At 39.9% G+C, this 12,661-nt stretch overlaps 1 protein-coding gene and 1 non-coding gene across 3 annotated transcripts; both read left to right on the forward strand.

Moving 5' to 3' along the window:
* Positions 1-326: 326 nt before the first annotated feature.
* Positions 327-11,078, forward strand: dnajc5gb (DnaJ (Hsp40) homolog, subfamily C, member 5 gamma b). 2 transcript variants are annotated; one of them, XM_034149015.1, is made up of 6 exons: positions 327-506; positions 1,890-2,006; positions 2,487-2,700; positions 4,778-4,931; positions 7,901-7,966; positions 9,293-11,078. In XM_034149015.1, exons 2-6 carry the CDS (start codon positions 1,894-1,896, stop codon positions 9,343-9,345), a joined length of 600 nt encoding a protein of 199 aa, XP_034004906.1. In that variant the 5' UTR covers positions 327-506; positions 1,890-1,893; the 3' UTR covers positions 9,346-11,078. The 2 variants fall into 2 exon arrangements, with proteins under 2 accessions (XP_034004906.1, XP_034004907.1); XM_034149016.1 differs by lacking the exon at positions 7,901-7,966.
* On the forward strand, positions 5,233-5,339 carry LOC117497149. Its single transcript, XR_004557352.1, has one exon. It is a non-coding gene; the product is annotated as a U6 spliceosomal RNA (small nuclear RNA).
* Positions 11,079-12,661: the final 1,583 nt, after the last annotated feature.

Here is a 12,661-nt window from a genome sequence, read left to right on the forward strand (position 1 = left end):
AATAATAAAATAAGAAGAAGATGGATCCAGGAGGATGTCAACCATCCTGAGAGCCATCAGAGGAGAAGTGAGGTGAGAATCAGACGACTCAGGATATGTTGACTTCTTTTTGCACTTGTTTTGCAGATGTTTGACATAATGTGTCAGGGATAATCAATATTTACATATGAATTATAAATGAAAACATAAACAAATTGGTGTTATTTTTTATTGATTTGGTTGGAATGCTGCGTTGATTCAAAGTATGTGTTTTATAATAAATACTTAAAAACATAAATAATTGTTTTTGTTTTCATAAATGTACGTAGTTTAAGTGACGTACTTCCGGTCTGCGGTGACTTCCTGCTTCTCTGCGGAACTTTTTCCTGTGTTTCTCATCAGGAGAAGTTTTTAAAAGATAACACCCGACAAACTGCTTCACTTTATGGGACAGACGTTAGATCCAGCAGCAGCGGAGACACTCGGGACTTTATGATCTGACACAGAAAGAGGACATCTTCCAGGAGGTGAGATTTAACGCCGATGCTAAAGTTAGCTAGCTCTGTTAGCAGTTGGTCGTGACGTCAGCCGGCAGGATTTAACTTTAATAAAAGTGTTTAAAGTTAAATATCTGACTCTAGGAAAGTGCTTTTTTAAATTAACTGAAACTATGTTTGTTTATCTAGCATTATAGCTAATATTATGGGCTGTCTGGACTCCCAGCATGCTGTACTTCACCTTTTATTTTTGCTTTATTTACTTCCTCAAAGAGTTTATAAGCAATTAAAAGTGCTTTAAATGTGACTTTGTACTCAGTTAGGAATTTTTATTATTGTTATTATTCACCCCCCGAAGAGATACAAGTTCATATAGCTGGCCTGGGTTTATTTTATTTTGTATTGAGTTAACATGCAAAACCTAATGTAGAGACTAGTCGATAAGATAAAGAATAGAATAGAATAAGAGACACACTATGGGGACAACGAGGTGCAGGTGTTTCTACTTTAAAGAGTCCTCTCCTTCTGATGTTCAGGTGTATATCAGAATGTAGTGTTTCTACTTTAAAGAGTCCTCTCCTGCTGATGTTCAGGTGTATATCAGTATGTAGTGTCTCTACTTTAAAGAGTCCTCTCCTGCTGATGTTCAGGGTGTATATCAGTATGTAGTGTCTCTACTTTAAAGAGTCCTCTCCTGCTGATGTTCAGGTGTATATCAGTATGTAGTGTCTCTACTTTAAAGAGTCCTCTCCTGCTGATGTTCAGGTGTATATCAGTATGTAGTGTCTCTACTTTAAAGAGTCCTCTCCTGCTGATGTTCAGGTTCATATCAGTATGTAGTGTCTCTACTTTAAAGAGTCCTCTCCTGCTGATGTTCAGGTGTATATCAGTATATAGTGTCTCTACTTTAAAGAGTCCTCTCCTGCTGATGTTCAGGTGTATATCAGTATGTCGTGTCTCTACTTTAAAGAGTCCTCTCCTGCTGATGTTCAGGTGTATATCAGTATGTAGTGTCTCTACTTTAAAGAGTCCTCTCCTGCTGATGTTCAGGTGTATATCAGTATGTAGTGTCTCTACTTTAAAGAGTCCTCTCCTGCTGATGTTCAGGTGTATATCAGTATGTAATGTCTCTACTTTAAAGAGTCCTCTCCTGCTGATGTTCAGGTGTATATCAGTATGTAGTGTCTCTACTTTAAAGAGTCCTCTCCTGCTGATGTTCAGGTGTATATCAGTATGTAGTGTCTCTACTTTAAAGAGTCCTCTCCTGCTGATGTTCAGGTGTATATCAGTATGTAGTGTCTCTACTTTAAAGAGTCCTCTCCTGCTGATGTTCAGGTGTATATCAGTATGTAGTGTCTCTACTTTAAAGAGTCCTCTCCTATAATATATATCTTTATATTCTACTTGTTTCAGAATCATGGAGGACCAAAACAGATCTCAGCGTAAAATGTCGACGGCAGGAGAAAGCCTTTATAAGATCCTTGATTTGAAGAAAGGAGCGTCGCCAGAGGAACTAAAGAAAGCGTACAGGTGTGTTCACAAATATCACTTGTCCATAAACTACATGTCCCACAATGCATCTCATTTTGTGACACGCACACTGAAGAGACTTACAATTATTTGCCCTAGACTTCTGCTTTCAGACGTAGTTAATTATGAAGTTATTACCCTATTAAATAATAATCCAATGAAGAGGCAATAATGTAATATAATACATTATTTGATATATTTATATATGTATATTTATATAGTCTTTAATTACAACCGGCCCTTTGAGTGCACTAATGAAAAGGAACTGATGGTTTCTCTCTGACGGATAAGACAGAAGACAACTGAGTCGATGCAACAATATATCGTACCGAACATATCGGTACAACATAAATGCAAATAAAAAGATTGAGACCTATAAAACAAATAAAACAATACAGAGGGAGGTAAAAAATAAAGAATAACATTTAAATTGGGGGGTTGCTAAAAAAAAGCTAATCTAAGTTATACTCTTATTTACAGGAAACTGGCGTTGAGGCATCATCCGGATAAAAACCCAGACAACCCAGAGGCTGCGGACAAGTTCAAGGAAATCAACAACGCCAACTCCATCCTGAGCGATGAGAACAAACGGAAGATCTATGATGAGTACGGATCGATGGGACTCTACGTCGCCGAGCAGTTTGGGGACGAGAGCGTCAAATATTACTTCCTCATGTCCAAGTGCTGGTTCAAGGTGAGAGGAAACGTTTGCATGTGTAATATGGGAGAAAGTGTTGCCACTTCAGAAAGCAGAAACTCTTCAGGTTACTCATTGTCTTTTCAAGGAACTGAAAAACTGTTACACAACTACAACCAAAAACCACCTGTCGGGTTATTCTACCTAATTTAATGAATACATAAGCTGTGAAGCATCCATCTCTATTACTGCCACTTCCAGAAAATCCCCAAATATTCCCTTCATACTTCTCTCTTAAAGGGGACCTATCCTGCAAAAGTCCCTTTTTGATGTCTTCTCTACATCAACATGTGTCCCTGGTGTGTCGGGGAACTCACGCAGCATCAGAAAATAAAACCCTCTCTCTTTTCCTCCGTACCCAAATCTCTAAAAACGGGGGAACAACGGAGCTGATCCAGATTAGCGTCCGATATGACGTAATATCTGAAATGTGGACCCACGGCCCTATCAGAAACGTTGCTATCAGAAACAATGCCCGACTGTTTTGGACGTAATATGGTCGGTGTTTACATTAGCATCGCTAACACTCAGAGCTAACCTGTACTGGAGAGCATGTGTGTGAAGAAGCAGGAAATAAAAAGGAACTCACCTTGTGGTATAACCGGCAAGAGAGAAAGCCTTTGAGCTCCATACTGTTTCAGAAACAATCCTTGATAATCCATGATATGGCGTTTCATCACGGCAGTATTTAGTTTAGACAGTAGCTGCCGGGTCCCTCATGAGCTCAGACCCCTACTTTTTTATTTTTTAAAGCTTTATACATATATATATATATCTGAGACCTATGCTATTGCTTAAAAATAGCATGATAGGTGACCTTTAAATAATTGAAGTGTAAAGGAATCTCTTCCATCAGGAGAAACGTGCTGCAGCTTCAGAAAGGATGCAGATATAAAACCCCAAATGTTCCACACGAAGAAACATCTTCATCAACTTGACAACACATGCAGCGTTTAGAGAACTAACAACATAACTTTCCTCAAGCTGCTGAATGTTTTCTAAATGCTGCACGTGTTGTCAAGTTGATGAAGATGTTCTTTTAGAGTGTTGCTTTTACTGTATTTAAATGATCTATTGTTTCTGCTTGTACTTGTTGTATGGTGTGTGAGCTGATTTGCGTATGTTTGTTTGTTTATTTGACTGTACAGCACCGGAGGTTTTAAAGCGTCTGAAGCTGCAGTGTTTCTCCTGATGAAGGAGTTCAGGGCCGATAATAATGTTTGCGTGGTTTAAAGTTGAGTTACCATTAATAGCAGCGTTGTAGAAATGTCATTTACGAATATTTACAAGTCTATTTTAAGAAACTACTTCCAACAGAAACTCATTTTGCGTCTGGATAATCTCGTAGATTATTAACAACGTTTTTCGGCTCCGACTTGTGTTCGCACTTCTTGCAAATTAATGCGGGGGGTGCTGTCGGCTGTGTGTGGTGATGAAAAGCTGGTTCGAGGGGCCCCCAGTGAATGTTTGCCTAGGGCTCCCACACACTCTAGAATCGCCACTGCCTCTTGCGTACATTGTTCATGAAAGTAAAAGTTTAGGGATGGGAATGATTATTCGAATACGAGTTATGAATATTTTAATTACATTTTTTGTATTTTTTTTTATGGGAGGGGTGCCTAAGTTGATTACATATTATCAAATGGATTAATTAAATGTATATACGACAGTGCCATTTTAAATATCTTAAGAAAAATATCAGAAATCTTTTTTTTTTAAAGGATATGTAAATTCGTTTTTTTTGCTGGGTCAAATATTCGAATAAAAATGTGCTTTCAAATCCCCATCCCTAATCGCCATCAGCATCCGTGATATTTGATTCATTGTTTTAGATAAATCATTTTTTTGTACAAAACAACCAAAAACAATGGATTCGCCCCATGGACGAGGGAAGGGGGGGTGCTGAGGGGGCTGCAGCAAACGCGGCGCACCTATAGTGTAAGCGCGCCACAGTTTCACCGCTGCGAGGCTCCACTAGCAGACCTCCCCGCACCCCCAACTCTGACTGACTTCCCGCCTGCCTGATTCGCCCCCTTCCTAATTGACCTTCTCTCTCCCTTTCCTCTGTGTTCAGGGCCTGGTGGTCTGCTGCGGGATCTTCACCTGCTGCTGCTGCTTCTGCTGCTGCTGCTTCTGTTGTGGGAAGTGCAAGACGAGCGAAGAACAGGAACACTTTGCCTATGTGGACCCTGAAGACCTGGAGGCAGAGATCAGAAATCAGGACGCAGGTAAGATGATTCAGATGATGTCCTCCAGCTGCTGGAACAACACATTCATTGTCAGAAGGGTTATCTGAAACGGCAAGTGTTGTCCCTTTTGTATTTTAAGACATCCGTGAAACTATAAAACTCTCATGAGACACAGATTAGGAAGAGAGGCTTGAGAAAGTGGAAACGATGCAGAGGAGACGTGGTTTTGGCTTTCTCTGTGGATTAATCCCACATATAGATGCAGACTGAATTAACCGGCAGTTTATACAAATCACAAAGACAGCGAGGTCGACAAAACAATGAATCCACACATTTTCTATTGCGTTGTGTACGTACATATGAAACATTGGAAACGTTAGAGAGAAGATTAGCACGGCCCCCTTGTGCAAGGATGACACGCAATTTGACTTGTTTCCACAAGTTGATCTGCGTGCGTTTCCCCCATCTGTTCTCGAGCACCTGAGGCCAAAGTGGCTGGATTTCACAACGATGTGGTTGTGAAAGTGCTTGTTGCATTTCACAACCACATCGCAGCAGGAAATTCTATCTGAGAGGGACCTGGTGGCAAGAATCTCACCAAGTCAGTACTTTGTCCAACTCTCCCAACGTCAGAGCAGTTTTGGCTTTTTCCTTTACCGTGTTTTTGACAGAATTAGCTGTCAGAGGTTGTGGTGGATTTCTGTCGAGTGGTGCAGTGACGAGTCCTAAAACCAGGAAGTGAGTCAGCATTTTCACCACTTCCTGTTCCCTCGTCTCAGAGCCAATGGGATCTCTCCATAGGATTTAGGAAAATAGCTGAAATAAGGTCTGTGGTTGAGACACATTGAAGAGACGGATCACGTTTTGTTCTACGACATTAAATCCATCAGCAGCAGTGGCGAGCCGTGAGCTTTATACCTAGGCCCTCTGACCCCCACCAATTCCCTCGAAAAAAAGAAAAAAAAAATAGTTATTACGTCACAGCGTATACTTCAGCGGAATATCAAAACAACGGCCCAGGGTGCAAAACGTATCAATGACAGCGACCCTCTGCCACACAAAACAACACCTGTGAACCCAATTTGTGTTCTTTGACATTGAAAATGATATTGCATTGTGTTTGTTACTTTCGTTGCAGTTGTATGTCTTAAGTGTAATTTGGCATGCTTTTATTTTGAAGGCGAGTTCACGCTGTTGACAGGAAGTTGTTGTTGCTATGGAAACAAGAAAAGTTTCACAGCGGGCGGAACTTGTCATAAAGTCCGCGATAATAAAACCCACCCATTTAGAGGGAAGATATGATTGGTCAATTGTACTGTCATTTGACATTACTCTCTCGTTCAGTTGCTATAGCGGGCCCTCTGTGAATCGCAGAGAGGGCCAGACGAGCTTCTTTCATGTAACCCTTCACATTCAACAGAGACTGAACAGGCAGATTCGAAGGATTTATTTATTTGGAAATGTTATTTTAAATACAATTAAATCAAGTTTTTTTTTTCTGTAAAACTAATGAAAAACATAACAAAAATAATATTAAAAAAATATATATTTAAAAAAAATATATATTTTTTTTAAATGTTTTTAAATATTATTTTTTAGAATATCTTAGGCCCTCACAGAGGGCCTAGAGGGCCCTGACGGCTCGCCACTGATCAGCAGTGACCCCACTGGTGATTTCTGAAGAGTGTACGTGTCTGAAAAACGATGGTTGTTACCAAGTGGCTGAATAGGACTACAGAAGTTGTGGAGGACGTTGTACGTCATTACGCCGAACACGTAAACACTGCTCTAAGTTTGTTTGCCCTAAGTTTGTTTGCCCTGTTCAGCTTGAAAGCAAGTCCCTGCCTCCTGCAAACTGTTCAAACAAACGCTTCAACTCGTACCATTTAGAATCTGTGTGTTTGAATATGGATCTGAAGTTGGCGTGACGTTGAAGTCGTGCTGCTGGACTCGGCTGTAGCTCCTTTATAGCAGGGGCGTCAAACTGAAATACACAGTGGGCCAAAATAAAAAAATGGGTACTAGTCGAGGGCCGGACTGGTTCAATGTTTATTTCAAAACTTATTGAAATGAACTTATTGCACATATTAAACCTGGAACTAACAAAGCTTAAATGATTGCCTATAAAAACAACATTAAACATTAAATAATCAGTTGCATTCATTTCTTACGGCTCCATCTGCAGCTTTTCCAGAGTCATTTCTTATGAGTACATTTCTCCACAGGCCAACAACAGCTTCAACAAAACTATTTCCCTCAAAGAGAAAACCAAACATGGCCTGTTGTCGTGAGAGAAAAAGTGCAGAAGGAAACACCCATGTGAACTCAGTGTGCTGCTCTGTGATGCTAGCTCAGATACTTGGCATCTCATCTTGGGTGCAAGGTCATCAATGTTTGGGCTCAGGCTCTGAGCTGAGGAGACCCTCAGGATGGAGTGAAGGTGTGCGTGCAATATACCGGAGGGCCAGATCTAATAGTAATTAAGAATTATCCTGCGGGCCGAAATTAAATCCACCAAGGGCCTGATTTGGCCCCCGGGCCTTGAGTTTGTGCTTTATAGCATAACGTTAGCATTTAGCTTCTGGCCATTAGATTTATGATTAGAACATGATAAAAGTAGGTTAGACATGTGGAGATTATCCGGCTGAACAAAACGTGCATTTATCAAACAGGTTCGTTTTCCACAGATCTTATTTCCAGCTCTTTTCCTAAACCCTAAGGAGAAATCCCGTTGCTTTTTTGTCGAGGGAACCAGCCGCTTCCTTCAGGGTAAATACGTCATCCCTGCACCGCTCTATTTTACCTATAAGGTCATATTTTTTTAAAACCACAATCATGTCCCAGTTAATGCGCAGTCAAGAGTAAGAGAGCGCAGAGTGTCCTTCACCGTCTGCTGCAGAAACATTATAGGTGGAAAGGTTGTAACCCCTTTGACCTTTAGCTGGTGCAACACTCTGATGATAAGAAGTAGAGGGGGTTTTCTCAGTGTTACATTTTCTTTTTCACAGCGGCAGACCATGTAATAATTATTCAGCCGAGCGCTGACACTTCAGAAACAGTCGTCAACTCCACAGGTAAAGTTATAGTTAAGTTATAAAGTTCACCTGTCCTCGGCTGCTTCACTAACTCACAGAACATCAAGCTTTAAGCTTTTCCATCGAGGACGTTTGGTTTTCAGCAGCTCCTGGCTTTGTTTGCCGAATCACTGGCTAACATTTCTTCCTACCACTTCTACAGGACGCTGTTTTAAAATGTGGTATCGTTGTTTCCTGTGTTGCTTATTAATACATGTGCTTGCTTACACCAATAGAGAGGCGAAGTCCCTCCCTTTCCGGGGGAGCTCCATGGGACCTTATTTCGGAAAAATTATGCATTGAAGTCAATGGAGAGAGAAATGTTATCTTTGGATCCCGTTTGAATTGTGCCACGAATTACACATATGATGTTTATCAATTTAAAAGATAATTTTGCAAGTTAAAAAAAAGAATGTGTCGTAAAACTTAAAGTAACACTTATTTGTGTGAAACCGCTCAATGAACTACATCTCCCGTCTCGCACCACACACCAAGACGGCCGTCACGTTGGCACATTTCACTTCTTTCTTTCAGAATGAGGCGGAAAGTATTAAACGAGGTGAAAATCACTCCAAGTCTGGGCATGTTGAGAGCTGTACATACACACAAGGGGAGTTAGTCGGTTCCTAAGAGCCAGCATGCGGGACCGGGACTCTGGGATTTGTAGTCTTTCTAGTTGCGTATTTTTCATAGTCTTATATTTCAACAGTTTTACGACAAACTGTGACTTTTTTGACATGGAAATTATCTTTTAAATTGACAAACATCATATGTGTAATTCGTGGCACAATTCAAACGGGACCGAAAGATAATCTTTCTCTCCCCATTGACTTCAATACATAATTTTTCCGAGGTCCCATGGGGCGGAAGTAGAAGGGCGGGACTTCGCCTTTGTTGCTTAATATTATTATATGTCATTAATCCGTGATACCTGATGGAAAGCAAATTATCAGAATGTAGAATATCTTATTATTGGATTGTCATTTTACATATTTATTTGCACAAATTGTACTTTTAACTTCTCTGTTTTTGTATTAACTTTGAAAGCAACTCTAACAAAAGCTAATTTCCTTCTGGGGAAAGTCATTCTTATTTTGATTAATATTGCCGATGCATGGACGATGATTAGGACCACATGTGAAAATATATATATTTGTTTTAGTTCACTTGTGGCCCTAATCCTCTTCCGTACCGATGCACCCTCCTCTCTTTAATGTGGTCAAGTGTATCCCCATCTATGCTTTCCATCTACGTGTTGCTGCTTTTGCTGCAAAATTTGAAATAAGAAACTTAACAAATGTCCTGTTTTTTTTAAATTTCCTGCAGGTGAAAATGCACCCATCGTGATTCAGCCTCACGCCACGAACGGCATCAAGTGATTGGACGAAACCCCGACCATCAGCGACCGCTTTAGAGAGATTTTTAGCGGTGATATTGTGCCATATTTTTCCTTTTTGAAACTACCAGTGGGTTTGTCTTTGGTCCCATCTCGTGTCGGACTTCAGGGACGAAAGCCATGCAGATCAAAGCTCTGGAATATATTTGTCTTTGTGCACTTTAATATCGAAAAAGCTGCCGCGACGGTCTGACGACGTTTCGGCTCAAAGGCGGCCGAAATGTTTTAATACTTTTTAATGCAAAATGTTACTTTTAAAGCCAACCACTCGATGGGTTCAGCCACGCTGCACATAAACACATATTATAGAAAATAGGGCTTTTTGAAATGATGAACAGCGTATTGTGACATCTGTATGTTTGGATGTAAATAAATAGTAGAATTAACAGAGATGCTGACGGACAATACAGGATTTAATCAACATTTTGGGAGAAAAGCTTAGTCACTTTCCTTCTAAAACTTAGACAAAATTAGGTGTTTCATTGCTTAGTCTTTAATTGACAACACAGCACTATATTTTCGTAAAGACAAGGGTCCATATTTGTGTTATTTTCAGGCATTAAATTAGTTAACCAACAAATAATTTTATAATCATAACTTGTTTTGAATTAAACTGTATTTAGAATAAAAAATTACACCCACAAAATATGGAGTATGGAGCTGCAGTCTAGGATGTGGTTAGCTTAGCTTAGCATCATGACTGGAAGTAGTAGGGAAAGTTAGCATGGTTTTAAAACTCGCTGTCGTCACTATAAGCGTTAATAATTTGAGACGCCCTGAAAATACGTTTCTGGGAGTTTGGATATCTCTTGTTTTGATTTCCAGCATTCAACTCTCCTTAAAACCACAGTTAGAACAAATAGAGCCTTGCTAACTTTCCTATTTTCATGTCCACATTTCCCAGTTTTTATGCTAAGCTAAACTAGCCGTTTCTTCCTGTATTGCTACTTTATGCTAAGCTAGCTGTTTCTCCCTGTATTGCTACTTTATGCTAAGCTAGCTGTTTCTCCCTGTATTGCTACTTTATGCTAAGCTAGCTGTTTCTCCCTGTATTGCTACTTTATGCTAAGCTAGCTGTTTCTCCCTGTATTGCTACTTTATGCTAAGCTAGCTGTTTCTCCCTGTATTGCTACTTTATGCTAAGCTAGCTGTTTCTCCCTGTATTGCTACTTAATGCTAAGCTAATCTAGCTGTTTCTCCTTGTATTGCTACTTTATGTGAAGCTAAGCTAGCTGTTTATCATTATTTCCAGTCCTTATTTCCACGTTGTTGTGCTAAGCTAGCTGTTTCTCCCTGTATTACTGCTCTATGCTAAGCTAGCTGTTTCCCCCTTCTAGTATAAGGCACTTTTTCAAAGCCAGGATAGCGTTTCTTTCTTGTTTTCTGTCTTCATTGGAAGCTAAGCTAGCTGTTTCTCCCTGTATTACTGCTCTATGCTAAACTAAGATAGCGCTTTTCCTTCTTTGCAGTCGTTTTGCAGACCTCGGCTACTTATTTCTTGACTTCAGCTCCATACCTGGGTAAAACACAGACATCTAATGCACATAAATCAAAAAAATAAAGCTTATTTCCCGTCATTTGTTTTCTTATTGCTGTTCCTGCACATAAGGTGACCTCCAATACTTCTTAAGGTGACCTCCAATACTTCTTAAGGTGACCGCCAATTCTTCTTAAGGTGACCTCCAATACTTCTTAAGGTGACCTCCAATACTTCTTAAGGTGACCTCCAATACTTCTTAAGGTGACCTCCAATACTTCATAAGGTGACCTCCAATACTTCTTAAGGTGACTTCCAATACTTCTTAAGGTGACCTCCAATACTTCATAAGGTGACCTCCAATACTTCATAAGGTGACCTCCAATACTTCTTAAGGTGACTTCCAATACTTCTTAAGGTGACCTCCAATACTTCATAAGGTGACCTCCAATACTTCTTAAGGTACTGATAAAGCTCCTTCTTATCGTCTGATATTACTGAACAACACTTCCTGCTAAACAAACACAGTTATGGCCAAATGTTGGGATGGATATTCTCAGGTGAGTCGAGGAAGTGATCTCTGGTGAGAGAGATGATGTAAATTCAGAGGTATATTTTCATTGGAGGTTTTATTACAAATTAAGTGTATATTAAGATAAAACTCCTTAAATTATGTCATCATATTTGTGTTGTTTGTTTATCTGCTGGGTGTAGGAATGTCAGGTTTCTGCGTTTTGTACAAATCTAAAGAAAACTTAATTTTTAGATTTTTTTATTTTGACTATTTGATTGAAATTTAAACTTTTAGAAATGTTTTGTTTACTTGACAGAAAACTCACTAAAGTGCCAGATTACATACTTTTTTTATTTGGATTATTTTTCAATTATTTGGATCAAATGTTAACAAAAAATATATATATATATTTTTTTGTTTTAATCAACCTTTAAAAACAAAAGACAAACAAAAGAAAATGGATATATATTTGTTTTTATCATCTCAACATTCCTCGGGTAATTGTGCCATTTTTTAAACTTTGCCAAAATGTCTGTTTCTGTAAAATATTTGTCTGATAAAATAAAGATGTCATTAAATCTTAAATCTGTGTTTTCATTGTAACGTCTGCAGCTCTGAGCTCGCATCCTATTGGCTGCTGCAGCTCTGAGCTCGCCTGCTATTGGCTGCTGCAGCTCTGAGCTCGCCTGCTATTGGCTGCTGCTACTCCTCCTCTGGGAGAAAAGAGAGCTGCAGCAGGTGGAAGGACTCCAGATACACCTTCATTTAAAACTACAGGAGAACCAGAGAACCAGCTTACAGGAGAACCAGAGTACCAGTTTACAGGAGAACCAGAGAACCAGCTTACAGGAGAACCAGAGTACCAGTTTACAGGAGAACCAGCTTCATTTTAACTTTATTTAAATTCACAGGGAGAACCAGCTTCAGTTGAACTTTATTTAAACTCACAGGGAGAACCAGTTTACAGGAGAACCAGTTTACAGGAGAACCAGTTTTCAGGAGAACCAGCTCCAGTTAAACTTGATTGAAACGGACAGGCAGAATAAATGGAGCTATCGGAGGATTCAGAAAAGCAGCTTCTGATTCATCCGGATCCTCACAGACGGTACGTTTTAATAATCTTAGTCCTCTCATGTCGGGTTTCACGCTACGGAAGAGGATCAGAGCCACATGAGATCTGGGAGGCGTGTGGCGCAGTGGATAGAGCCTTGGTATGGGGGTCAGGAGGTCACAGGTTCAAACCCCACTGCAGTCAGCATGTCGTTGTGTCCCTGAGACACTTCCCCCCAAATTGCTCCTGGGGGGATT

This window comes from Trematomus bernacchii, unplaced genomic scaffold, assembly GCF_902827165.1.
Source record: "Trematomus bernacchii unplaced genomic scaffold, fTreBer1.1, whole genome shotgun sequence".
In the NCBI taxonomy this organism is placed as follows: domain Eukaryota; kingdom Metazoa; phylum Chordata; class Actinopteri; order Perciformes; family Nototheniidae; genus Trematomus; species Trematomus bernacchii.